This window comes from Tiliqua scincoides, chromosome 3, assembly GCF_035046505.1.
Source record: "Tiliqua scincoides isolate rTilSci1 chromosome 3, rTilSci1.hap2, whole genome shotgun sequence".
Taxonomy (NCBI): Eukaryota; Metazoa; Chordata; class Lepidosauria; order Squamata; family Scincidae; genus Tiliqua; species Tiliqua scincoides.
In genome coordinates, this window is record NC_089823.1 from 194,734,727 (window position 1) to 194,762,458 (window position 27,732).

General features: G+C 43.5%; 1 protein-coding gene across 17 annotated transcripts in view; it reads right to left on the reverse strand.

The window, feature by feature from the left end:
* Positions 1–27,732, reverse strand: part of KIF1A (kinesin family member 1A) — a 114,508-nt gene that overhangs the window by 42,223 nt on the left and 44,553 nt on the right. For 12 of the 17 annotated variants that reach the window (XM_066621194.1, XM_066621193.1, XM_066621192.1 and 9 more), the window contains 12 exons: positions 27,350–27,429; positions 26,589–26,664; positions 23,131–23,210; positions 21,411–21,517; positions 20,960–21,043; positions 20,427–20,607; positions 20,190–20,262; positions 19,097–19,190; positions 15,927–16,075; positions 14,972–15,150; positions 13,915–14,052; positions 5,774–5,892 (listed from right to left, as the gene is read on the reverse strand). In XM_066621194.1, the coding sequence (XP_066477291.1) occupies positions 5,774–5,892; positions 13,915–14,052; positions 14,972–15,150; positions 15,927–16,075; positions 19,097–19,190; positions 20,190–20,262; positions 20,427–20,607; positions 20,960–21,043; positions 21,411–21,517; positions 23,131–23,210; positions 26,589–26,664; positions 27,350–27,429 (1,360 nt within the window). Of the gene's footprint in view, positions 1–5,773; positions 5,893–12,399; positions 12,655–13,914; positions 14,053–14,971; positions 15,151–15,926; positions 16,076–19,096; positions 19,191–20,189; positions 20,263–20,426; positions 20,608–20,959; positions 21,044–21,410; positions 21,518–23,130; positions 23,211–26,588; positions 26,665–27,349; positions 27,430–27,732 lie in introns of all 17 variants that reach the window. The other 5 variants (XM_066621180.1, XM_066621179.1, XM_066621178.1 and 2 more) reach the window with 2 other exon arrangements.

The following is a 27,732-nucleotide window of genomic DNA, read 5'->3' on the forward strand; positions in this document are numbered from 1 at the left end:
CTAGGATACCAAAAATGTAAATGGGGCGGGAGGGCTGGTTATCTGGATGTATTTGAACTTTCCTAATGAGGTAGAATCAGTGAAAGTACCACTCACAGTAGTTCAATTTGCACTACAATTTAATGAAGGGCAAATGACTTTGCTAAAATGCAGCATGATATAGAATTGTTGGATACAGAAATCCAAACCATCAGCCAGACTAAACCTAAGGCTTCCTTCAGTCTTGGAAGACTATGGTATCGCACTCTGAAAAGTGATTCTGGAACAGCGTCTAGTGTGGCTGAAAAGGCCAATTCGGGAGTGACAATCCCTTCCACACTGGCAGCAAATGTAGTCTGTCCCTGATGTGTCTCCCTGGCTACGGGCCTTCCTTCTTTGCCTCAGTCTGTTGGGCAAGTGTCTCTTCAAACTGGGAGAGGCCATGCTGCACAGCTTGCCTCCAAGCAGGACGCTCAGAGGCCAAAGTTTCCCACCTGTTGAGGTCCATTCCTAAGGACTTTAGATCCCTCTTGCAAATATCCTTGTATCAAAGCTGTGGTCTACCTGTAGGGCGCTTTCCCTGCATGAGTTCTCCATAGAGGTAGAATCAGTGAAAGTACCACTCACAGTAGTTCCATTCGCACTACAATTTAATGAAGCGCAAATGCCTTTGCTAAAATGCAGCATGATATAGAATTGTTGGATACAGAAATCCTAAATTAATCCAGCTCTTTGCCAACATAGTTGCCATCTGTTAGACAACTTGAGATATTCTCGTTCTTCCATCTTTTAGCCTAGCACATAAGAACATAAGAACAGTCCCACTGGATCAGGACATAGGCCCATCTAGTCCAGCTTCCTATATCTCACAGCGGCCCACCAAATGCGCCAGGGAGCACACCAGATAACAAGACACGTGCATCCTGGTGCCTTCCCTTGCATCTGGCATTCTGACATAGCCCATTTCTAAAATCAGGAGGTTGCACATACACATCATGGCTTGTAACCCGTAATGGATTTTTCCTCTAGAAACTTGTCCAATCCCCTTTTAAAGGCATCCAGGCCAGATGCCGTCACCACATCCTATGGCAAGGAGTTCCACAGACTCACCACATGCTGAGTAAAGAAATATTTTCTTTTGTCTGTCCTAACCCTCCCAACACTCAATTTTAGTGGATGTCCCCTGGTTCTGGTGTTATGTGAGAGTGTAAAGAGCATCTCTCTATCCACTTTATCCTTCCCATGCATAATTTTGTATGTCTCAATCATGTCCCCCCTCAGGCGTCTCTTTTCTAGGCTGAAGAGGCCCAAACGCCGTAGCCTTTCCTCATAAGGAAGGTGCCCCAGCCCTGTAATCATCTTAGTCGCTCTCTTTTGCACCTTTTTCATTTCCACTATGTCTTTTTTGAGATGCGGCGACCAGAACTGGACACAATACTCCAGGTGTGGCCTTACCATAGATTTGTACAACGGCATTATAATATTAGCCGTTTTGTTCTCAATACCCTTCCTAATGATCCCAAGCACAGAATTGGCCTTCTTCACTGCCGCCGCACATTGGGTCGACACTTTCATTGACCAGTCCACCACCACCCCAAGATCTCTCTCCTGTCACAGACAGCTCAGCCTATATGTGAAGTTTTGATTTTTGCCCCAATCTGCATGACTTTACACTTACTGACACTGAAACACATCTGCCATTTTGCTGCCCATTCTGCCAGTTTGGAGAGATCCTTCTGGAGCTCCTCACAAACACTTCTGGTCTCCACCACTCGGAAAAGTTTGGTGTTGTGTGCAAACTTTGCCACCTCACTGCTCACCCCTGTCTCCAGGTCATTTATGAAGAGGTTGAAAAGCACCGGTCCCAGGACAGATCCTTGGGGCACACCGCTTTTCATCTCTCTCCATTGTGAAAATTGCCCATTGACACCCACTCTCTGTTTCCTGGTCTTCAACCAGGTCTCAATCCAGGAGAAGACCTGCCCTCTAATTCCCTGACTGTGGAGTTTTTTCAGCAGCCTTTGGTGAGGGACCGTGTCGAACACCTTCTGAAAGTCCAGATATATAATGTCCATGGGTTCTCCTGCATCCACATGCCTGTTAACCTTTTCAAAGAATTCTAAAAGGTTTGTGAGGCAAGACTTACCCTTACAGAAGCCATGCTGATTCTCCCTCAGCAAAGCCTGTTCGTCAACTTGTTTTGAGATTCTATCTTTGATGAGGCATTCCACCATCTTACCTGGTATAGATGTTAGGCTGACCGGCCTATAGTTTCCTGAGTCCCCCGTCTTTCCCTTTTTAAAGATTGGTGTGACATTTGCTATCCTCCAATCCTCTGACACCGTGGCCGTTTTGATGGACAAGTTGCATATTTTAGTCAAGAGATCAGCAACTTCATTCTTTAATTCCTTAATAACTCTTGGGTGGATGCCATCAGGGCCCGGTGACTTACTGATCTTTAATTTATCAATGAGGTCTGAAACATCTTCTCTTTCAACCTACATGAATTAATTCCTCGGTCAGGAGGGGCCGTTCGGCCAGCGGTATTTGCCTGAGATCTTCTGCCGTGAAGACAGATGCAAAGAACTCATTTAATTTCTCTGCCATCTCTAAGTCTCCTTTTAGCTCCCCTTTCCCTCCCTCACCATCCAGAGGGCCAACAGCTTCTCTGGCGGGTTTCCTGCTTCTAATATTATTCCCCTTAATGTTGCTGGTCATGCGTTCCTCATAGTCTCTCTTGGCATCCCGTATCACCTACTTACATTTCTTTTGCCGCAGTTTATGTTCCTTTTTATTCTCCTCATTAGGGCAAGACTTCCATTTATAGAAGGAAGCTTCCTTGCCCTTTACAGCCTCTCTAGCTTGGCTCGTTAACCAGGCAGGGACCCTACTGGACTTAGTCGAGCCCTTCTTCCTTTGCAGTATACACTTCCGCTGGGCCTCTATAACTGTTGTTTTAAGCAGCCTCCATGCACTCTGGAGAGATTGGACTCTTTTTACCTTCCCTTTCAACCTCCTTCTAACCAGCCTCCTCATTTGAGGGAAGTCTGCTCGTCGGAAGTCAAGGGTTTTTGTGAGTGATTTGTCAGGTATTCTTCCCCTGACGTGCATGTCGAAACGGATTGCAGTATGATCACTGTTCCCCAACGGGTCCGTAACATTTACATCTCTAACCAGGTCCTGAGTACCGCACAATATTAAATCCAGAGTCAACTGTCCTCCGGTGGGCTCCATGACTAGCCACTAGCCATAAGGCATAGTCATTTAACATGTCAAGAAATCTGGTCTCCTTTTCGTGAACAGAACACAAATTGACCCAGTCTATATGAGGATAATTGAAATCCCCCATGATTACAACCCTGTCCCTCCTTGTCACCTCCCTGATCTGTATCCTCATTTCAAGGTCCCCTTCCTGTTTCTGGTCTGGAGGACGATAGTTCGCCCCCAGTATTACATCGCTCCTCAGGCCTGGTAATTTAACCCACAAAATGTGATTGCACACCCAAGAAATTCAGGTGGCCTGCGTCTGCTTTCATTTGTTAGTCATTTCTTATGAAATTCTGCAGCATATGTTTATACTGTACATATAACTATAAACCAGGGGTGGACAAACTTTCAACTTTGGGGATCCTGGATCTTTAAAAATTGTATAAAAGAGGGAATTTCAGCAGCTGCAGCCTGTCATTCACAGATAACAAGCTGCACCTGCTGAAATTCTCTCTCCTACACAATTGTTAAAGGTCCAGGATCCCTAAAGTTGAAAGTTTGCCCACCCCTGCTATAAGCAATTATCAAGGCACATGGATATGCGCATTATCCAGAAGGTGTTTTAAAATATCAGTGTTAAGCACAAAGTTACTAAAATACTAAATAAGTTTTTAAAGGGTCATCTAAAGTCCCCACCTCAAAATGCAGAGAAGCCACCCCTACAAAGGTCAAAAACAGGTCTTCAGGCATTTAAACACTAGTTCACTTCTGATATAGCAATTGAGATAAATGCCCATGTACTAATTCAATAATGTCTTCTGTACAGCAGTACGTAGACATGACCTTTAGCTAGCTGTGGCGGAGAGAAACCTCAACAGTCCTTAAAGGGTGGGTTGTGTACTTGGCTCAGCTCTCATTCATTCAGACACCTGAAATATGGCAGAAGAATTCAACCTAGCACACAACCTAGAGATCCCTGATAGTAGAAGCTGAAACTTTTAGAAACCAGACCCTCACTATGCATTTAAGATGATGCATAGATGCATCAAAGTGAACAATGGGACAGTGTGTTTTCTGCTTGAAGCACTTCTGCACTGCTGGAACGAGATAATGGCCGGCCACATAATCCAGAATGAAAAGAATCTATGGCTGAACATGTATCCATTTTTATTCCTTCATTCTCGGTGGGTACAGAAACATTGTGGAAAGGAAAAATAAGGGTTCAAATCAGATTTGTACACTTCATGGACAGCTTGTGCAGCAGTTACATCCCCCAAATGTCTAAGAATCCATATATGACATGGGTTTTGGTTGCTTCAAAAAATCCACTTATGGTGAAAAATCTATGTAAAGGCCATAATATAAGTAGCTTACCACTTGTACTGGTCCCATCACATATAAAATACTTATACCAGCACCAAGACGTCCTGGAGAGTGATAATGGCACGACTGCATTGCATTGTAAGCTGCTAACATGTATTGTGCCCCACTCCATCTCCATCCTAAATGGAGCCCACATCACATAGACATTTTTAATAATAACCATGCTGACTGACTGCTCTATGTATGGAACTGCTCAGAGTAGCTTGTGATGACAATCACTGCAGAATAAAAACATGTGTTCTAGAATGGTAACTAGAGAGACAGAATAGGTTAAGGACAGTTAACTGGCAGTTCAGAGTCTGTCCCCAAGGGCTTCCCATCTGGCCCTAGAATACCACATGGTGTCTAGTGTGGTGATAGCATTATGCAGGGTTAGGTAACTGGTAGTCCAGACGCTCAAGTTAGGACCAAGGTGCTTGCCATCTGAACCTTGCAATCTCAAGGACCCTTGTTACTCTACATCTCAGATATTTCCTCCTGCGCAAGCCCCATGCTGACTACAGCAACAAGTAGGGCCTTACATGTGTGACTAAACCACCTGAGTTTATCACAGGTAGAACTTGCATATAACCTGAAATTTCCTCAAACCCAATACTTTTTCAACAGTAAGCTCACACATTCAGCTGTGACCCATCAAGTGGCAAGGAATCAACTGGTGGACATACAGATATAAACATTTCTCAGTGAAATGACTATTAAGCTCATCCTCCCTTGCATGAACCACAGATGATTTGGCAGAGCCCTTCCCTTTTTCTTCAGTTGCTCATTCTGAAGATTGGTGAAAAGCTCTTCTACACACAACCTTTGTAAAAAAATGAGTTGCTCACTAGGAGTGAGGCAGCGAAGGCCTGTAAATAAGATAATCTAGAACAGAGATGTCAAACATAAGACTGGTGGACTGAATGTGGCCCCTGGAAGCAATTTATCCAAGCTCCAGCTCTCCCAGCTTGATAATTGGGCTCTCTCATATCTTGAAAATATGAACAAGATTTGCACATTTTCTCTTCTGTCATTTGCAGCTAATGAGTTTCTATATGAGAGTCAAGTGCTTATTTCTGGCCATCATCTACTTAATGATGGTCACTTTCTGCTTAATGATGTCACTTCCAGCCCTCAGCAGGCACCAAGAATGCTAACTTTGGCCCTCTGTATAAAACAAGTGTGACAGCCCTGATCTAGAATATTTCCCTCCACCACTTCTTACCTGAGATGGCCTGAACTGCCACACGCAGGAATCCCTTAACTTCCCCCTTCTCGCTGACAATGGCAACACGGTGAACCAGAGGCACAGGGTAGAGCAAGTTGCTGAGATACACAAAGGCTCTGCAAGCAAAAGTAACACAGGAGAGTGGTCACTGCGCCTCACGTACGAGCTTCTCCAAACATACTCCATATCCGAAGGCAGCTGGGACCACTGTTCACCGCTCACATCACAACATGGCGCTGCAAAGCAAAACTAAAGAAAGGCAGCCATGGCCAGCCGGACAGAGAGGGGGATTCAGCGTGCTTAGAGCAGAGCTCCTGTACTGAGCAGTGAAGCAAAAATGTCGTGAGTTAGTGAGCGCTAGCATAGCGTACCTCTCGTTCTGTCAGCTCCCATGGCTGAAGGGAGGGAAGGGGGGCTGTGCTGGTGCAACAAGGAAACTAGAAAAAGGACCTCTGGCAGGAGAGACTAGGCAACTAGTACCCTGGGTGCTGTCATTCGTCCAAGGTCCTGCTGCTGACTAATGGTGGGGCAAAGGGGCAGAGGGGAGAGGGAGCAAAGACGGAAGGGATTGGAGGAGAGTAACAAAGACAAATAGAATAAGGCAGAAAGAGGGGGGGCACTTCTAGAAAACAATGCTTTCAGAGTTCAAGAGAGACAAGCTGAATTTCAAATCTGCTTCCTATCTTACCCAGGGAAGAAAACAAGTGCCCATGAAGAGCACAATATGCTGCAGTCTCCCCCACGTTGTTAATGCACAATACAAGTAAAGCATCTTTCACATTTAAGTGAAAGAAGCATCCAATGCACGTGGTAACTATTGTATGCTTTATGTTCATATTACGAACTAATTATTTGTTTTGCTCATGAAAACTCCCCAACTCTTCCCTTTCACATTGCTTTAGCTACTTATTTGCAGGTTGAACAGTTGGTTATTAACAATAAAGATGAAAGATTATAGGCCTGTGACATGTGGTCTGATTATGGTGCTATAATGGTAGTTACGGCAAAGTTGTGTTCATTGCTATATGATGGCTTCTTGAGTTACATACATAAGTGTTGGTGTTTTTGTGTAGGCGTATATCCTTTAATGGTGCTTTCTCGCAGGAGCAACAGCGTTGGGTCAGAAATAGCAGGATGTCTCAAGATATGTATGTTTTTGAGCGTTCAAACCTCTGGAACAGAACCAGTACATACGTAGGTAAAGGACAGCCCAATCCTATTTGGAATTTGGTGTAAGCGCATCCATTTACGACATTGGAACTGAGTTCTTAGCATTTGGCCCTTGTGTCGGCATCAGTGTGCCATCCTAGGGCAGGCTTAGGATAGGATGGATGTCATACTGGCTTTCATGTGATGTTGGCGTAATGTCTGAATAGAATTGGGCCATAAAACACTCTGAGTCCTGGTCAGAGGGAAAAGGTATAAATTTTTAAAATAATATTAATAAAAACAGGAAATTTTTTTCCTTATGTTTTGGTAACAATATCCCACTTTATAAAAATTAAAATATTCCAGTGAGACCTATGATTATAACAGTTTTTCTTGATTTATCTTTCAATTTACATGATGAATATGTGCCCAATTTATAAATTTATCATGCTCCCCTAGAATCAGATTTCAGTGTGAGTTTCAGATGTGTGCATAATCTGTGGCAAATTGCATGTTCTGCACACAGAAAGTTCTGATATCAGTCCTCTGCATCTCCCTGTAAAAGGATCTCACATAGTGGGAACAGATTGCCTGGAGACAGTGGCGTAGCTACGGGGAGGGCAGTATGTACTACAAGTGCCACAACTCACCGTGTAAGTGGCTCCTGTCACCATCAGAGCCATTCCAGGCAGCAATGGCAATGCGCAGGAGCGCCTGCTACGCACAGCTAGGCCACTGCCTGAAGAGCTGCTGCTGGTTACAGCAGAAAATACTGAGCTAGATGCACCAATAACCTGAGTAGCTTCATAGGCTCATTCCCTACTAATCTAAAGTGTTCCCATGGAAATTATCACATTAATTTTAAATCTTGTGAACAAGTACCACAAACTCACCTGACACTCACAAATATAAATATGAAGCATTAAGCACTTGAATAGAATTTTACTCTGCAAAGGATTACTTAAAACTGCAGTTTTCAAACTCTCAGGGAGTTTGAGGACCACAGTAAGTCCTTGCAGGGAAGGGAAGGGAGGCAGTGGGGGTGGGGGGAAGCCGCAGCCTGTTGGGGGTGCGGGGAGCCCTGCGCAAGCATCTGCAGGGCTCCCCAGGCTTCTAAAAGTGAAAGCGGAGCGATCGCGCTCCACTTCCGCTTTTGTGGAAGTGGAGCACTATTGCTCCACTTTCACTTTTGGAATGTCAGGGAGACCTGCAGAGGGTCGCGCAGGGCTCCCCGCACCCCCAACAGGCTGCTGCAGGAACTAGTGAATACATCCCAGTCCCTGAAGCCCCCCTTAGTGACACGATCCTGGGGATCACGTTGCTGCCTTCTCCCTGCCCCTGCCCCTTAAGGGGGCAGAGGCCAGGGCTGTCAGGCTGGGACATCGCGACACACCAGTTTGAATAGCTCTGAATAGCATTTCTTGTGAGGGGGAAAAACTCAGTAATAACAAGTAAGGGATATATTCTCAAAAATAATTTATAGACATTCAAGTCTAACGACAAGATGCATAGAAGAAGAGCTATGGAGAGGAAGTAGAGTCCAGGAATTTTTCTTACAGAGGAGTGGCAACATCAGCAGGATGGCTCGGATGCAGCTATTGAAACTTTTTAAAAAGGATCTTAGCTGAGAATAAGCATCAGTCTCAGCAGGAGACAAATGGAGAAATCTGCCTAGGGACATAAGTTAGCATCCAGTCAATCATCATTCCCAAGAGCCACCTAACAGATAGTGTTTAATTCCTGTTACATTAACGCCACACTCCTATTCAAATTTACCTGGGAGCAAGTCCTACTGAATACAGTGGGACTTCCAAATAAACATGCATAGGCTAGCATATAAATCATACTTTCTATATTATTTAGAATATTTTTAATTCCATTTTTCCAATATGTATACATTTGTTTTAAAACTATTGTAACTCATTTCAAGAGTTTAGGATGAAATGAGCTAGATCTTTAAATAAAATATAATACATTTCAAAACAAATAAATGGCAGGAGAAGAAAACACTCTAATGAAGACATTTAGAGTTTACTTTTTTCCATTATAGTTTAATGGGGTGTAGCTATGGAGGGGTGTTATGATGAGCATCTACATTTAAAATGTACCTCTATACCACTGTAGAAAAATTTATGGCTGTCCAGATGCTATGGAGAAGACAGAACTATGTGCTGCTCTTTATCAGAGTTTATCAGATCAATGAAAAAGAGCTATTTATGGGCTATTAAATACTAGCCACCTGTTTCAAACAAATAAATGTGTTTGTTTCATTAGATCTTTCATAGCTTATAGATACTCCAACTTAAAAGTGATTATAGCTCACATCCCTGACAAGTTACATTCAGATACAATGAACAGAAGGCAGTAACAATGACTGCAGGGGAAATGGAACTAGCTATGCATTATTTTTTATATTAATGATTCACTGAACAAGCACTTAACTGAAAGGATCTGCAGATATTCAAAAAGAAAAGCCTATTAATTTTTACCTCACAATTATAAATAGCCTGGATTTTATTTCCCTTCAAGCCATTGTTTGTTTAGCTTCCTTTGTCTAAAATTTAGAACATCACATTTTTCCATTATGGACTTTACTGAGAGGAAATTAACAATTTATTCTTGCTTTAAAGGTTGAGGAGAAAGCCATTATTATTCAAGTTGTGTATTCTTTCAAAAAGAGCCCTTTACCCCCTTTTGGGGCAAAGGGGGATTAATACAATGCCTAACTATGTGTGCCTTTAATTCAGTAAAAGCTCCTGCACCCGCTGTCAAGAATTACAGAGATGTAAACTACCAAGGCCCTAAATCAGCCATTTTCAACCACTGTGCCATGGCACACTGGTGTGCCGCGAATGTTCTGCTGTTGTGCCGGGGGAGTTTGGGGGAGGGTCATTTATTAATAGGGCCATTGGAGGATGTGAGCCCCTCATCAACATCATGGAGTGCCTTGTCCATTGTCAAAAAACTGATAGTGTGCCTTGACAATTTGTAATACCTTGTCAGCGTACAGTGAGACACAAAAGGATGAAAAATCACTGTCCTAAATTGAGGAGGAAACAATATAACTACAGTGATTTCCTCCAAAAGTTCAGTTAAGAATTAAATTTCAACTTGCCATTCATACCATTCAGCTGTGCCACAAGGCAAACAACAAAGCTGTTTCCTGTCGGTTTAGTGTGCTGGCTTGGGACCAGATCTCAACACATATAGGAAATTGTCTAGGAAACCTGTAAAGTACTTTCCTTGTTTCTGGACCTCATATTACCTAGCACATGAGCCCACCTACGCTAGACATCTGCAGTTCCCATTAATCTTTTCCAAACAGCCTCAGGATGACAACAGCACAGTAAACTCACCTCCCCACAAAAACAGGTAATCAAAGTTTAGAAAAGTCCCCATGTATATATTTAGAAGCCATCATAGGACTCTAGGACATATAATTTCCTTCTCAAAACATTTTCCTTTTTCCTCCAGCATCTTCATCATATGAACCCTTAATTGGCTGTTTTGAAATTGGATGGCTAAGAGGAAGCTTGGAGTGACCATCTGTTGGAATTCCATTATAACCATACCCAACAATGGCACATGATAAAACAGGCTGAAACCCAGAAGATTGAAGAGGAACAAATTTCAGGAACAGGCAGATTGAGGGACAGAAGCAATAAGAAAACAGGGGGAGGGAGGGAAGTGAGGTGGGGCAGACAAATAGGTAGAGGGTAGGTAAAGGAAAGCAGATAAAGGCTGTGTGTCATTAAAAGAAGGGGGTAGGGTAGAGGCACTAACCACAAGATTGGTGAGGTGCAAAGATGGCATGCTCAGACCAAAGAAAAGCCTTTCAAAAGGAAGACAAAAGTGAAATAACCCCCAATTTTGCTAAAGCTTTGGAGATAGAGCCAGCAGCTAAAAAAATAAATAAGGAAAAAGAAAAAAAATCAAAGACAAGAATCCAATCAAAGCACACTTCACGAGAAATGTGAACGGCACAGCTGCTGCATGGGGGAGTCAATTTTGTCAGACTCGAAAGACCCCCAAGAACAGTTCACAGGATTGGGGGAGAGGGTGATCCCTCATTGAGCTATTGGCCTGTTGATTTTAAAATCTCAAATCCCCCAAGAGGAGAAAAAAAGGAAGGAAGAAGCCAGCTCTTTCGGTCTGAGACTGCTAGACTCCTCCCCATCTCCCTCTCTGAATTTTCTAGGCCATTTTTGTCCCTCGCGTGCTCCCATTTCTCTGAATTCTACTTAAATCATAGAAAACTAGGAGGTAACCATCAGTGTAACATCTTTCCTGAACACCAAGGAAAGAACCTAACTTAATCCAATAATTAAGTTTAGTATAAAGTTAACAGTTCCTGAGTTATAAACTTCTGAATGTGGTCCTCTGAAGGACCCCACAGAGGTCTGGGGCAGGGCTTAAATTACAGGGGTTCACATAGGACCAGCCCCTTATTTTTTGTGGCAATCCTTTACATTATTGCTTTTAGAAGAATATGGTGGACATGATCATGTTTGCTCCCCAGGAAAGATTTCTCTCCAGTATTGGTCTCTGCTGAACTGCAATGTGGCCAAAATATCTCCCCTTACTAGGTGGGACAATTCAAGGAAGTGGGACTGGAAGACCATATAAAGTGTCTTTCCAATCACATCCTGGATTCACCTGCAAAAAGTCATCCCTCTGCTGCAGTGTTGTGAAAGTCTAACTTCCAACCTCTGTAAAGGCAAACACCCAAAATGGCAGGTTTGTATTACTGACCCACGCAAACCAAAGATGCTTGCCCAGTTTCTATGGAAATACTTTTGAGATTTATTTCCTCTTTCTGAATATCAATTGGAGAACATACTATCAACCACCTTTCCCTCTGATATGGCCTCTTGGTATCTTACTTTTTTTTTTTTTTTTTGCAGTGGTACATCTTATTATCACCCTATCTCCTACTTCACAATCAACAACCAACTGTACTAAAACTATGATCCTCACAATCTACACAGGTCCAAAAAGCAGCCACTAGCTTTGGCAGGTATCCCACCACACAAGTGAATGCACACAGAATTAAGAGGATATTGTGAGCCAGCTTAAGAGGCTTCACTACGAAGTGATTTCTAGGAGAATATTCTGTCTTTTCTTTTCTTTTTTTTGAGACTTTGGGTATAAAATGCAGTTATTAAAAAAATTAAAAAGCTTTAGATGCCAGGGTAAACACCAACTGCAGAAATTCTGGTTCTGCTGGAAGAACCAGACATCCACATAAAAGTTCCTGTGTCTCTAGAAACACTCTCTCTTGTTTGTTTTATTGCTAGTCACTGGGTGGCACTTTACACATGCTCAGACACTTGCTTTTTTCCCCTTTTTGTCCACTTCTGTCTGAATGCTCACCTCTCTCTAAGTGCCTTAAAATGGGAATAGTGTCAGAAAGCAGGTCTCTTATGCGAAAGAGCTAGTTCCTTCCCAGCATGCTCTCCTAAGACCTCACCAACCTTCCTACTAAACTGAACAGGGGGGAGCGGTCGTAAAATGGATCCTGGCCATCATACAGCGGGTACTCCGGAAAGATGTCTTCCTCCAGGTCCTCCTCCTCCTCCTCCTCCTCCTTCCCCACGTGCTGCTCGTCAGCAGGCTCGGTGATGTCGGAGTCAGGGTTCGAGAAGGTGGGGGAGGGGGTGAGATCAGCCATGCGCTCGCTCATGCATGTGTTGAAAATAGGAGAGCTGTTGCAGCCAGAGATATCTGAACTAAGGTTAGTACAACAAGATAGGAGACAGGTTAACACCAGCTATTCCAAACACACAGAGAGACTAGGCTTGCTTTGCCTTTTCTTTTAAACCATGAAGCAGTGTTAATAAGGAGGGGGAAGGGGTGAAACCTTCCAGACCAAACACATCTAACAGAGGAGCGACAAAATGCCATCAGCTGAAAATTGTGAAGAGCTAATGTGTTTGATAGGAACCACCTACTGAATTTTACTGAAACAACTGTGGAACTAGGAAGCTTTATAAACAAGATTCTTGTGATCCATTGGTAAGGGGAGCCATTCAGTTAAGAATCATGACAATGGATCATATCTTGCATATACCCAAATTCGTTTAAATTCAATGGCACACCCTTTCAACCCAGCCTCCAACAACTCCCAACTGATGACATCACATTTTTCTGAAAGTTGCATGGGAAGCACATGAGAACACACATTATATACTAAGAAGTATATAGGCATATATTCACACTCCAAACAGCACACGCACACACACACAAATGTACAAATCTTATAGCAGGGTTTCTTAATCACATTACATCTCGCAAGTTATTTTTATTTCCAACACAAGAATACAGTACCCATGTCAAACCAGCCAGGAGTATCTTTTTATATATGCTGTATATACTAAGGATCCGTTATCACAATCCTGCCAGTCCAGAAGCCACAACCTATAAGCAAGGAATCCTTACTGAAGGGCCACAAGATGTAGCTTGCAGAAGCCCCACAAACTGTGAGCTACTACAGTCATCCTGGATCAAAGTGTGGTTAAACATCTGACCTTACTGTATGAAATTCCAGCCACCAGTGGTGGTGTTAAAAGGGAGAATGTACTTTAGGGCATCATGTACTGGGACACCAGGCATTGCATTCCAAAAAGACTATATCAGTAGATATGTGAGTGTGTCTACATGTATAACAGGTATGAAGAATGTACCCACTAATTACGATAATGGGTCCCCCGCACTGATGGAAACGAAAGACAATCCATTCCAGAACATAAATGAGATGCTATGCAGATGCATAGTGGGATGCTATGCAGAGTGTCTACAGATGTCTACAAAGAGTGAGATGCTCTACAGGTGCCTTGATGTGGAAGTCTAGCAGTCTTTGCCACACTGTGGAAGGAATACTTGGGCTGCACAGCACCAACTGCCTTTTATCCACCCTTGGAGCATTTCCTTCTTTTGGGATCTCTTTGATTTGGCATGATGTTTAGATAAAGGCAGATCAAAGCTCTCACCTGCCAACCAGCCTGAACCAAGGGAAGCGGTCATAAAAGGGGTCTCCACCCGTCACCACATTGTCACAGTCTTCTATCACGCTAGAGGGTACTTCAGCCGCCCGGTCATACATCTCCCGCATCAGGTCCAACCTCTGTCTGCAATTGCAAAGAAAAAAATAAATTAATTCACATAATTGTGGCTGAGCAAGGCTGCAATCCTATACACACTTTCTTGGAAGTAAGCTCCAATAAACTCAATGGAACTTACTTCTGAGGAGCCATGCACAGGATTGGGCTGTGAGTCCCCATTGGTCTACCCAATGGACTTCCCACTCTCCTACCTGCATGGCCTCAGAAGCATGAATACTACATGAGTGCTGAATTCTGCTCTGCTCACTAGGGACACAATAATAAATGGAAAAAACTCTCCATCCCTATTTGCGATTGGTAGATGAAGAGCTTCTCAAATAACACAATCAGTTTGTACAAATTTACGTAAGGAGCTATCTTTTCACACCTATTCAAACAATCACCAGTGACTGTCATTTGGTATGCAGAGACAAGGTAGACAAATGACTGCTCTGGTCTGTGTAGCAACCAAATTTCATCTCATATTATGATCTGGTCAAGCTCATCCAAGCTTTGGCACATGCCAATAAGGTGATGAGAGAATAGCAATGTGGGCTATAAGGATCATCCTAGATCACAAGAACTGAAGACTAAAACATCTTTTTTGACCTTTCTATACAAAATTGTAACTATTAGGGTCAAACTAGACCTATCTAGCATCTATTGCATGATTGGGGTCACAGTGGAAGGAGGGGATTTTAACCCTTTGAGATCCAATATGGATCGCATATACATGCACACACCAGCTATTTGCCATGAGAGGGAAGTTCTCACTGGAGCTTTCTTCAAGGACAAACAGCAGCCATGTGGGATACAATCTGAAATGAGACTTTGGCAGTGGCAAATACTTAAAATCCAAAAAGGCTGATATTTATACATTTTTTTAAAATGGTCCTCTCCCTCTTTATCCGCCAGCCTGTGGTGCTACTAAAACATCTCTACCTACCGGAGTTTCTCTAGGGTCCAATAATGGGTTGCTCCATTCTTTTGGTCCTGCACCTCCACAGCCACAATGGTTCTTGGGAAAGGACGCTTTTCACGGTCTTTGGCAGCATCCGGAGGAAGCAGGTCCGGAGACAGAGGTGAGTACAGAGTGTCTGTGAGGAGTACGAACTGAAACTGAACCTGGAAGTAAATCACCAGTGTTGCTCATTAGTATTACTTCATGCACAGAACTCACTGCTTGGAACACCCTTTTCATTCTCATTGCATCTGAGTTATTACTATTTATTTTAAAACCTGATGTGCAGTTGCATTTGGTCCCATGTATAGGGCTTTAAAGACAATTACCTTTCAGTCAAACTTCCTGGAGGAAAAGTACCCTCTAGAGCAGCACTCTGCTCCTCAAACTATCTGATGTGGCGGACTGGCAATTATTTTGCCCAATGTGCCAGGAACCCAGACCATAACTGTGCCATATTATTACAAGTGTTTCCTTCTTTCCTGGAAACTTGCCATGGACCAGAAGCCAATGGCTCATGGACTGGCACCATGACCAGTCTATGGACCACCACTTTTGAGTAGCACTGCTCTAGGACTACTGCTGGGATTGAGTCAGCTGACACCCCCCCCCCCACTCCGTTGGCCCAGAAGTCCATCTAAGCAACTTGTCAGAGTAGCAAAGCAGAGCAGCCCTCATCTCACTTCGCCCCCACTGCTAACTGACTTGCTGGACTATGCCCAACCGTGGCCTTGTTTATACCTTTGATCTGCTGCTTTGTGGGTATTCCCTGTGGCCTGGCCCTTGCTAAACTGTGACACTTTCTAACATACACATCCTAATACTTACTCTGTAATATGACAGTTTGATCTGCCTGGCGTTCAATCACAATGCAAGAAACGGTAAAGAAAAATTAAAACAAGCCCCATCAGCAGCAGTGGCTGTGAAAGAAACTGCTCACCTTTTTCTTCAGCTCCACACTGATGGCATTGGCTTCCTTCAGGAAAATGGCATTGCCCCACAGCAGGTCCCTGAGAGATGTAAATTGGTACCACTTCCACTTCCTGAAAGCCCAGAGTGCCAGCTCAAACTCCCGCTCTGTCCATTGTACTGGGGAGACAAAGATTCCACAAGGTCACTCTAAGAGCAAGTCCTCATTCACACGCCCCAGTAAGAGCTAACTGAGCCTGGACATGGCCAGCTGTTTCTCTCCCTCCTGCCAGGCCTTGTAAAACCCTTGCTTCCAAGCCAGCCCTGCAATTTGACTGACTCTTCAGACTGGCCCAGTAGACTCTACCCTGCTTCACCTCACTAGGCCCCCATCGTTGGACAGACTCCACTGACTGTGATCCCAATACAGCCTTTTCTATGCCTTTGATATGCTGTTTTGTGAGTGCTTCTCACTCCAATGACAAGAAGGAAAAACATTTTGTCCAGGGTCTAATGACCTAGAACAGACACCCTGAACTTTTGAATACTTCGTATTTTGTTCTTGTACCATTCTGAAAAAAATTCACTCCAAGAACATAGAACAGCACTGGATCAGGCCATAGACCCATCTTGTCCAGCTTCCTATATCTCATAGCGGCCCACCAAATGCCCCAGGGAGCACACCAGATAACAAGAGACCTGCATCCTGGTGCCCTCCCTTCCATCTGACATAGCCCATTTCTAAAATCAGGAGGTTGCACATACACATCATGGCTTGTAACCCGTAATGGATTTTTCCTCTAGAAACTTGTCCAATCCCCTTTTAAAGGCATCCAGGTCAGATGCCGTCACCACATCCCGTGGCAAGGGGTTCCACAGACCAACCACACACTGAGTAAAGAAATATTTTCTTTTGTCTGTCCTAACTCTCCCAACACTCAATTTTAGTGGACTGCTGTCAGTTAATCACATTTCCTGGAACCAACCAACAGTCACTAGAAAAAGATACCAAAGGAAGAAAGAAGATGTTGTTGCAGTGTGACCGCCCAGCTTGCTTGCAAGATCCTGTTCAATATGAGCCTTTTGTCCTGCTCCTGCCTGAGCCTCTAGTTCATAACTGATCTCCTGGTAGTGCTCTGATCACTTTTGCTCCTAAATAAACCCACTTACCACATCATTCACACTTGCACAAGGCCAGAACAAGTGTCAATACTTATCCACACATTTATCCACACCTTTTGATATTGCACTGTGACAATATTCAATAATTTGAAGGACTAACCGGCAGAATGAAGTTGTTCGTTAAGCTACACAAATCTGCCTGGTTTTTGTAACTGTCTTAGGGGCAATTAGCACTGTGCTAGCTGCAGCAGCCCTACGAAAGACGCACTGCCAATATAAGCTGCTAGGTGAACAATTCAGCTTCTCACTGCTTATGATGTAAAACATATACATCTGCAGAGAATGTATCCTAGAAATGACATGAGAAATGCTATTCTCCTCTTGGGGAAGTATAGCAATACTTTGACTTTCAATACCTTGCATGCCTCAGAATGGCTGTTAACAGTGAAAAAAGTCACTTCCAGTTTTTCAGCAAAACTGGAAGTTTTTATGCCTTTAAAAGACATTATGAGGGCCAGGTAAGCCAGGGCTTCCCCGCAGCTTCCCTCTCCTCTGGAGGCTGCGGGTGGGGCATCCCTGTTATCTATGGTTTTAGATAACTGCAGGGGATTCCAGGTCAGTACTACTTGCTCCAGAGCAGTTCCAGGCCGGTAGTTGGCAACCTTCAGTCTTGAAAGACCATGGTATCGTGCTCCGAATGGTGGTTCTGGAACAGCGTCTAGTGTGGCTGAAAAGGCCGATTCGGGAGTGGCAATCCCTTCCACAGCGGGAGCAAGTGCAGTCTGTCCCTGGCTATGGGCCTTCCTTCTTTGCTTCAGTCTGTTGGCCAAGTGTCTCTTCAAACTGGAAGAGGCCATGCTGCACAGCCTGCCTCCAAGCGGGCCGCTCAGAGGCCAGGGTTTCCCACCGGTTGAGGTCCATTCCTAAGGCCTTCAGATCCCTCTTGCAGATGTCCGTTTATCGCATCTGTGGTCTACCTGCAGGGCGCTTTCCCTGCATGAGTTCTCCATAGAGGAGATCCTTTGGGATCTGGCCATCATCCATTCTCACAACATGACCGAGCCAACGCAGGCGTCTCTGTTTCAGCAGTGCATACATGCTAGGGATTCCAGCTTGTTCCAGGACTGGGTTGTTTGGAACTTTGTCCTGCCAGGTGATGCCTAGGATGTGTGGCAGCACATGTGGAAAGTGTTCAGTTTCCTCTCCTGTTGTGAGCGAAGAGTCCATGACTCGCTGCAGTACAGAAGTGTATTCAGGATGCAAGCTCTGTAGACCTGGATCTTGGTATGTTCCGTCAGCTTCTTGTTGGACCAGACTCTCTTTGTGAGTCTGGAAAACATGGTAGCTGCTTTACTGATGCGTTTGTTTAGCTCGGTATTGAGAGAAAGAGTTTCAGAGATCACTGAGCCAAGGTACACAAAGTCATGGACAACCTCCAGTTCATGCGCAGAGATTGTGATGCAGGGAGGTGAGTCCACATCCTGAACCATGACCTGTGTTTTCTTCAGGCTGATTGTCAGTCCAAAATCTTGGCAGGCCTTGCTAAAATGAATCATTAGCTGCTGGAGATCTTTGGCAGAGTGAGTAGTGACAGCTGCATCGTCAGCAAAGAGGAAGTCACACAGACATTTCAGCTGGACTTTGCTCTCAGTCTGGAGAGGTTGAAGAGCTTTCCGTCTGATCTGTTTTTCGCTGCCCAAATTAAATTTGCAAACTAAATGAAGTAATGCTTTAGCATTCATCAATTTTTTACTTTTGCTCTGTTCCCTAACCATACAAAAGTGCAAGGTATTTTTGTAAACAGAAACATAGGGCAGTTTTTGACTCAAAATACCTGTGTCAATTGTGAGGGTACAAGTGTGTGTCATTCACTGATTGTTCCAAATATATGAAAACAGTAGCTTGATCCTTCCCTAGTTACTGCTTCCAAGCATTTTAAAATGGACCAGCAGCAAATACATGAGCCTTTCACACGTGACACAGCATGTGTGTTCTTTGTATTTGGGTATCTGTAGCAAAATATAAATCACTGCATAAGGAATTACCTAGAGAGTCACTTTCTTTTCACTGAATTCTTACCCTCATCTTCAGGTTCTTCCTCTTCCTCATTGGCCTCAGGGTAGTATCTTGAGTCCATTTGCTTCTGTAAAGCCTCCAATTTACTCTCATAATCCTAAAAGGATGAACAATAAATACTGTTATTATCTTCTTTATGATTGCTGTGTTCTGATGCCACGAATTCCTAGTAAAACAGAAAAAATGATTTGATTCTCTGTAACAATCCGATCTTTACCTTTCCTTCGTCATCACCACCATTTCAATTTATTTGACTACTGTCAAGAGACGCACAATCATGAGAAGCTGCCAGCCTACATATAATCTCTGAAAACGTTTCTAATCGTAAACTGTGTGGAATGTTAAATGGAGTCTGTGGGGAGTCTATGCTCCACAACTTAATAGCTGTTATTTATGTCATGGTATAAGAATTTTGTTTGCATGCAAGGGAGATACAATAATATAGTCATCACTATCCCTCTTCCTAACAAACAGCCCAATCTTAACTTGCGCTGGAACAGGCAGGCCTGGACTGTATCCAGTGCAAGTTTCGGGCTGTCTGAGGCTCAACCCAAGGCAAGGGGGAACTTTTCCTTTTACCCCGGGGAAAGCCACAGCAGCCTCCAATGGGTCTACTTGGATCTGTGCCACTTGACGAGCAGAACAGTGAATCTATAACTGCTGGATCCTGGTTCCACCTCTCACTCCCCGCTTGCCTGTCCTGGGAACGCTCACCACCCACTCTCCCCCCACCGCGAAATGCTTTCTTCCTGCCTACTCCCTGGCCTCCCCATGCCCCCCCCCCCGCTCGGCCGACATATACTTGCTAGGCCTAGGATTTGCGTCAGCACAGGGAGGCCAGCACATGAATGTGCACTGGCCTATCTCTCCTCTCAGTGGCGCAACAGTGATTGACGGCACTTTTGCGACACTTCCAGGTCCGTGCAAGGAACGTGTGTAGACACAAGGGCACTTCAAGTGTCCCAAGTGTTGCAGGCTATCTGGAAGGCCACCCCCATTTTGGAAATAATTATCTCCACCACCAACTACAAAACATCACTATATGTTTTCTGCTGCTCTGGAATACGGTGAAACAGGCAACACTGCTGCTACTTACAAGTCTTTGCTGCTCCAGAAGATAATTAGCTTCTTCTCTTTCCTTCCGGTATTGGTCTTCCAGTTCCTGAAGCCTGTACAGAAATGGAAGTGAAAGAACAGCACAGCAATAAAGATGGTTACAGAGAACCATGACACTCCCTATATGCTACCACTCCACCTTCTACACATCCAATTAAGCTCCTCTTAATTCTCAGTTCCTGTCCCAGAGCTGCTCCACTCTCCTCCTTCCACTCACCTCTGTTCCATTTCTTGCTTCATGTCAATGCCTTGTTTCTCCAACAGTTCTCTCTGGGCAAAAGCCCAGTCCACTGGCTCAGCAGGAGTCTCTGCACAAGGGGTTCGCTCCCGCTCTTGCCGCGCCTGCTCAGGATGGTTAAATCGGAATACATGGCTCTTCCCCATGATTATACGATTTCCTGTGGGGATGGGAGTGCATTTTTTTGTGTATGGGTGGAAATGGGATGAGATTCCTGCACACGCTGGATCCCTTTCTAAAATGTTGCAACAATGACCTACAACAGAGATTCTACCAAGAATGTCCCATGAACATGGACACATACAAGCCACTACACCCTAACAACTTCAGTACAAAGCATGTTTGAACACCAGTGCATTCAGAACAATTAATTCCTCTTCTCAGACAACGACTGTTACGACTCCAGCCCTGTGTGGCTTACAGTTCATTCATTTGAAAAGCACTATCTTATAAATCCTCTAATCTACTCCTGTGTCCCCATTGTCCAATCCTTTCTCTCAGAGTGAACCTACCTGATCTCAAGATGCTAGGTTCTGTTACTTTCTTGCCATTGACGTAGGTGTCTGCACCCTCGCAGGGTTCTAGAGTCACCACTGCTACGGAAAAGGCACAAGAGAAATTGGGAAAACAATATTTATTATTATTTATTAATAGTATTTTTATCCTGCCTTTCTTCCCGAAGGGACCCAAAGCATGAACTATGAATGCACCAGGAACAATAATCTCCCCATCTTGTTAAAAATATGGAATAATCAATACAAGGGAAGACAAAGGATAGACTAGAGTGCAGCACCTAGAATTACCCTGTCTAGTTAACACTGCTAAATTCTCCATTTTGAAAGGCAGGCAGGAAGAAAGTGGTACTTTTCATACCTGTTGACAGGCAATGACTTTAAAAGGGTTTGATTCTGACTACATGGGGAAAGAAGCCTGAGAATCATGAGGCTTTCTGTATGGGAATACCTTCACTGCCAGCCTTCGTGTCACTTCGGAATATGCAGTGCTCTTCTTTGATGAAGTGCCCACTGAGGACAATGTCCTGTCTTCTCTCAGCATCCTCTCGACCAACCCTGTTAGGGACAAACACAATTGTTCAGGAATCAGGTTTCCAAAAAGGCATCTTTGAACACTGGATCTTTGCAGGTAAGGGGGAAAATGCTAATATAAGGAGCACAGCAATTCATCAGCACTAGCTACCGGTTTCCTTTTTCCCATAATTCAAAGTGCTGATTGTGATCTAGACAGCTCTGGAGAGCAAAGCAGGTCTTAATCAGTGCCTTCTCCCATATCAACTTCCATGTCCACTAAGACCAAAAGAAGTCATCCTATCAGGAGAAGTCAGGATCTCAATTCTGCTCCTTATTCATCAATATAACGAGCAGGCCTCTCTTTTTTGGTGATGGTGCCAGAGTTCTGAGAAGTTCTCTAGGCAATGAGATCAGAGACATCCACTAGAGGCAATCCACTGAGGATCCAGTCCAGATCTAATTGCTAGTAAAGAAAGGTATTTAAGCCCACAATCCTAACCACACTTACCTGGGATTAAGCCCAATTGACTCTAATGGGACTTACTGCTGAGTAGACATGCATAGGACTGGGCTCTAAGTATGACTATTTATGCCAGACTGTGGATGAGGGTCAAATGCACATCCCTTTGAAAACAATGCTGTTCAGGAACCCCCAGTGGATTAAAAAAAAAATCAGTGAATACCAAATCAGGGGAAAAATAGCTTTAAAGACCCTCTTCCAGGTTTCTTGCTCGTCCACTGCTCCTAATAGAATAATTTCATTCCATTAGATTCCATCATTCACCCCATCCTAGCAGCTGAATGCTGTACAGTGTCTATACCAATACATTCTGGGGTGAGAACAGAGGAGAAAGAAACCTGGAAGTGGGTCTTTGAAGCTGTCTTTGACCCCAAGAAGCTTGCAACTGGTGCAGTTTAACAGCACGAAGGTAGGAAATTGAATTTTGGTGCTTTTTTCCTTGTTATAAGGCAGTTAAATGTGGACCCCCCCCCCCGGTATTAGTGGTGAGTCAAATCAGTGGATGCCAAATCAGTGGCTAACAAGGCACCACCACTGCATGTGCATTTGGATCCACATCCGTGCATTTATATCCACAGTCCCTAATCCAGAAAAGGAGAGCATTTTCAGGAGGTTTATAAATGTTTTCTTCTGTCTGAATGTTTGTTTTGCTTTGTAAACTGCCATGAACAGTTTAGAAGGAAGGAAAGGCAATGTAAGATTTTAGAAGGAAAAGCAATGTAACATTTTTAATAATAAAGACATAAATAGTATGAGATGCCAGGTTTAGTCTACTATATCACTAGTTAAAGGACCCTGGCCTGCAATCTTAAACATACTCACCCAGGAGTAAGTCCCACTGAACTCAATGCCTGAGATTGCACTGTTAGATATATCAGACCTGAAAAGACTCCTGACTCCAGAGACTTACTATTACAGTATAGACCAGGGGTGGCCAACATCAGCGGTGGACCTCCCTAGTCCCACACCCCGGGGCAATCGCTGTTCCATGATGGCACACACACACACACCTGCAGGTTATTGCTGCCCCCCCCAACAGGAAAATCTGAACACACACCTGCTGGAGTCAATTATATCAATGCTGATAATCTGAAGCTAGTTCTGACAGAGTTGCTATCATTAACATATTCCTTACCTTGTTATTCCATCTTTAATGTAATACAGAAGGCACTCAGACATCAGGGGATCCTCATTTAGGTTGACCAAATGTGGTGTCTAAGGAGGATAAAATAAAATGAATAAACCTCTCCCTTGTCTTCCACGATGAAGGTCTAACCTGTCTCACAAGCCTATCCTCACTGAGAAAGTAATCTAAATGCACCATTCCACTGGCCCTACCCATCTCTATGCTATGTCATCAAATTTTCACAAAGACTATCAGACATGTTCAGCGAGTCATTTTATTCAGGTACCTACCACTCAGGTCTGAGCATAGAAGTCAAACCGTGAAGTTTAAAGCATCATTAGCCATGATGGACTTTGTTTTTCTATACTTAGCAACAGCAAGAAACCTTGTGGATTGGAGCAATGGCAAGGGAGGACTTTAACCCTATCCCCTTGCCATGATCCCAGTCTGCAAGTTTCTCCAATCCAGTTGCTATTTACCCTGGAATAAAGCTCTCATTGGTGTCAACAGGAGACTTTTTCTGGGATAGCAGCAGGATCAGGGCTCACTGAAGATTGCTATTAGGGAAATTGGTAGGGTTAAGTGCTCCATGACCCTCCTCAATCACATTTCTAACCCTCAAGGTCGTAATTCAACTATTATTCGTACATCTGTGAGATGCCAACCTGCCCCTGCTGAAATTCCCTCCTCTACACAATTGCTGCAGGAGCCCTAAAGGTGAAAGGTTGGCCACTTCTGTTATTAAAAATTTTGCACCTTTAATACTAATTGAAATATAAATTATTAATAGTAAGTAAGGTGAAACACCATACTGAATCAAATTATTTTGATGTGATGACATGTACATATTAAGATCTCTATCCAAACTGAAGACAGCCTTCATTGAAGATGCACAATGTAATTAGGAAGGATTGCACTCTACCCTATGTGCGTGGTCCTTACTGTCAGGATTCAACACAATCAACTAGAATGTAGACTAAATGGCTGAGGCCCACTATAGACATTATCACGGTTTTATTTCTTTTAGGAAAGTTAATAGCAACCCGTCACATCCATCTAAATGCCATGCAAAGAGAATTGGAAACCTTTTACTCATGCAAAAGGCTGGTAGATCATATAATAAATAAGCACTTTTAAATGGACATGTACTTCAAGTGCTTCCAGATGCTTCCAAGTGCAGAATCTCTACCTCACATAATATATAAAACCTATAGCCCAATCCTATCCTGAGCCGGGTCTCAGCATGTAAGTTTCAGTAGCATGAGGCTCAGATAGGATCAGTAAGTAAACTTGAATTTCTAGCATTTAATACTGATTCCCCAGAATTCGTGGAAAGCAAATTTCTAGTGTAGTGCCTGAATATAACCAGAATACAGCTTTGGATCTTAAAAAACTGAGTGTTTTTTCTGAGTTGTATTAGGATCAAACTACACATTACACTAAGCCTGTCATGAACAGGTATGTTTAACACTGGAAATACACTATTTTTGATCAATGACAGCTGTGGTGAAAGTGAGTTGCGGGCCACAGTCCAGCTCAGGACCATGACATGCAGGAAAGGAGTTTGGCACTTTTCTCCTTGTGCCATTGCCTCAAAAAAATACTTCCGGGGCAGCTACTGGTCCCTGAAGTGGCTATCTGTAGCAAATATTTGCAGCATTAACCACCCTCACTGTACACTGAGGTCTCTAGCTGGATCGGATCCCCGTAGTTGCTATTCATTAAGGAAAAGACACTTCTAGTCTATGTCTGACATTAAGCATATCTGTAAATGACAGGCCTAACCTAATATGGAGTTTAGCCTTAGTTAATCAAATCAACTAAGAAGCTGTAACTACATACTATAAGCATTAACTACTCAATTAGAAGCAAGGGAGTTAACTGATTAAATTCAGTTGACTGAAAGTCCCATTTCTAGAGCTGAGCATCTTCTAACCACCCTGACTGAGCTCTGTTACATCTCTCAGCACCTGTCACCTCTGCTGAGCAGGGATAGTATGACGCAGAACTCTCTCTACTAATGAGCAATAGACTGAGAGAACACATAATTCACCTTGCTCAGAATCATATGGTTGAATAAGCAAGCACCTTATGACACTCTTGGATCTGATATGATTGTGTAATGCAAATAAGTTATGCTGAACATTACTGCTACTTCCCTTTCCTTGCCCTAATAATTCAGGCCCTTGTAAGTCAGCTATTTTAGTCATAATGTACAAAATGCATTTTCTTGGCACACATAAGATGAAACAAAAATTGTTCAGAAGAAAAATCACACAGATCACTCCAACACAACCCTCCAGACCAACCTGCTTGGGAGAGTACACCCCTACGCTTTCCAGGAAAACATCCTGGGGTTTAACTGGTGGTAACTATATGGCAAAAGGGGAAAGAAATGCAACTCAAACGTGCAACATGGCAAAAGCAATTATTATTACAGCTTTGATGAACAGATGAACTCTTATGCATTGGTTTATTGGGTTATTGTTTATTCAAGTAACATTCATGCCCCCTGAGAGGGATGAAGGTTGTGTTGCATTTTTTTATGCTCTGTAATGTGTTATGCCTTTATACCCATTGCTTGCAGTTAGGTTATTGACCTGTACACCCCACTAGTTCAATAGTTTGCCCCATGATAGTGAAGGTCTGGACACAGATGCTTCCACAAAGTTCTGCCCTCACACTGCACTGAAGGAGAACACCAATCCACACATTTCAATGACAAGGAGCTGTGACTTAAAATGTGAACAGATGACAGAAAGAACATATATTCATACAGTTCACACAATCTTCTAAGGAGTGGAGAAGCAGCCACCGTCCTTGAGAATGAGCAGCCCCAAAGACCAGGCAGCTCTAATAGTGAAGAGAAAGCAAGGAAAGCAAGCTAAGGGGAAAGTAAGGGGTTGCTTCATGACTAGGAAGGAAGAGCCTCATGTTAGAAAGCCAACAGCATGGGGGAGGAAAGTAAACTGAGAGGGAAAGGACAGCTCAAGAGGATGAGTGTTAGAGGTCTAATGTGGGAAGGAGGGGCCTTGGACAGGAGATGGATGAGAGGAAAACAGGCTGGAAAGAGAAGAAAAAGAGCACTGGGAGGAAAAGTTCTCAGAAACCAAGCAAAGAACCTCAAATTGAGCAAGCAATGAGTCGTATGCAGCTAAAGCAGAATGCACATGGAAGGCCTTCTTAGCAATTAAAGCAATTAAATAGCAATTTAACATGGGGAGAGATTGTAATAATGAGCTATTGCTGCTTCATTCAGAAGCCAACCCAACAGTAAAGTAATAGCATAATCACAGTCAAATTCGACAAAGATGGTTCACACATTCAAAAGGTAACCAGAAATTCTGGTTATTAACAGAGCATTAAGGTTAAAAGAAATTTTAAATCAATATATGCTATATACTTAGTATATTTCAACATATATCTGAATACTGTGGAGGATAAAAAAAGAAAAAGAAGAATCTAACCTTTTTAGGTGAGAATACCCCCAGTGTTCCACCATCTTCTCTCATAGCCACTCCCATCTCTGCCAGCAAAGCTTCCCTGGAAAATAGAAAAAGACATAACTGAAATCTTGAAAAACATCCTGAGGGTTCTACTGAGCATCTTCAATGGTCTAGCTTACCAGTCTTCTCTAATCCACATTTCCCCTTCTGCTCCATCCCCTCCTTCTTTACCCATCCATGGAGCAAGGGATGAGCACCCCTGACAAATCTGCTGCTTGAATTGACCACCCCAATTGGTTTCATGGATGGGCTGGCCCTGACACCTTTTTTTGGAAGATGGGCGGTACTCCTCCTGACTTCCTTTTTCCAGCTGCTCTGCTACTCTATTTGTAAATAGGGGAAGCAGAGCAAAGAAGACCACAGAGAAAGATGGTAAGAGGTGACTCTGGAGATGGCCGATGGGCGCAGCATTCACTGCTTGAGGCAATCTGGCTCAGCTTGCCACATGGCTGGCATGGCACTGGCCAGTATACAAGTTGAAACAGCCTCAATGTTGTGACTATTCAACATGAAGACTTTGCCACCCGTAATACACGGGGCTCCCCAACACAGAATGGAGAGTGTCTCTGTTACTCTACCACAGGCTGTTTCAGGTGAGTTCTTTATAGGGCTCGTAATGTGCATAGCAGCCCTAAGAGTAATCACACTCTACTGGTGAAATGTTGAACCAGGTGATGCTCAAGTGTGAACTTTTTGTAACAAACAAAATAGCTAGATTCTACCTCTCCATACGTATTGCCTCTGTCCTACGCAGCTTTTCTTCCCATGTTTCGTTCAGCTCTGCAATGATCTTCTCAGTTTCCTGTAGAGCACAGGTTAAAGATTAGTATTTTATGATGATCACCTGCTTGAACTAAAAATATTCTGCTTACAATGCACAGGGTTGAGCTTGCAACCCTTTCTCTAAGACAGGGGTCTCTAAACTTTGCGGCCAAAGGGCCACATCAAATATTTGGCAAAGTGTCGAGGGCCAGAAAAAAAATTAAATATAAAATTGAAATAAATACATTAGAGATGGCACTTAGAAGAATGAATGGGCTCAAATGCCCAGGACTTCTCCAAGCATGAACACAGCCCAAGAAATAAAGCACACACTTAAATGGAC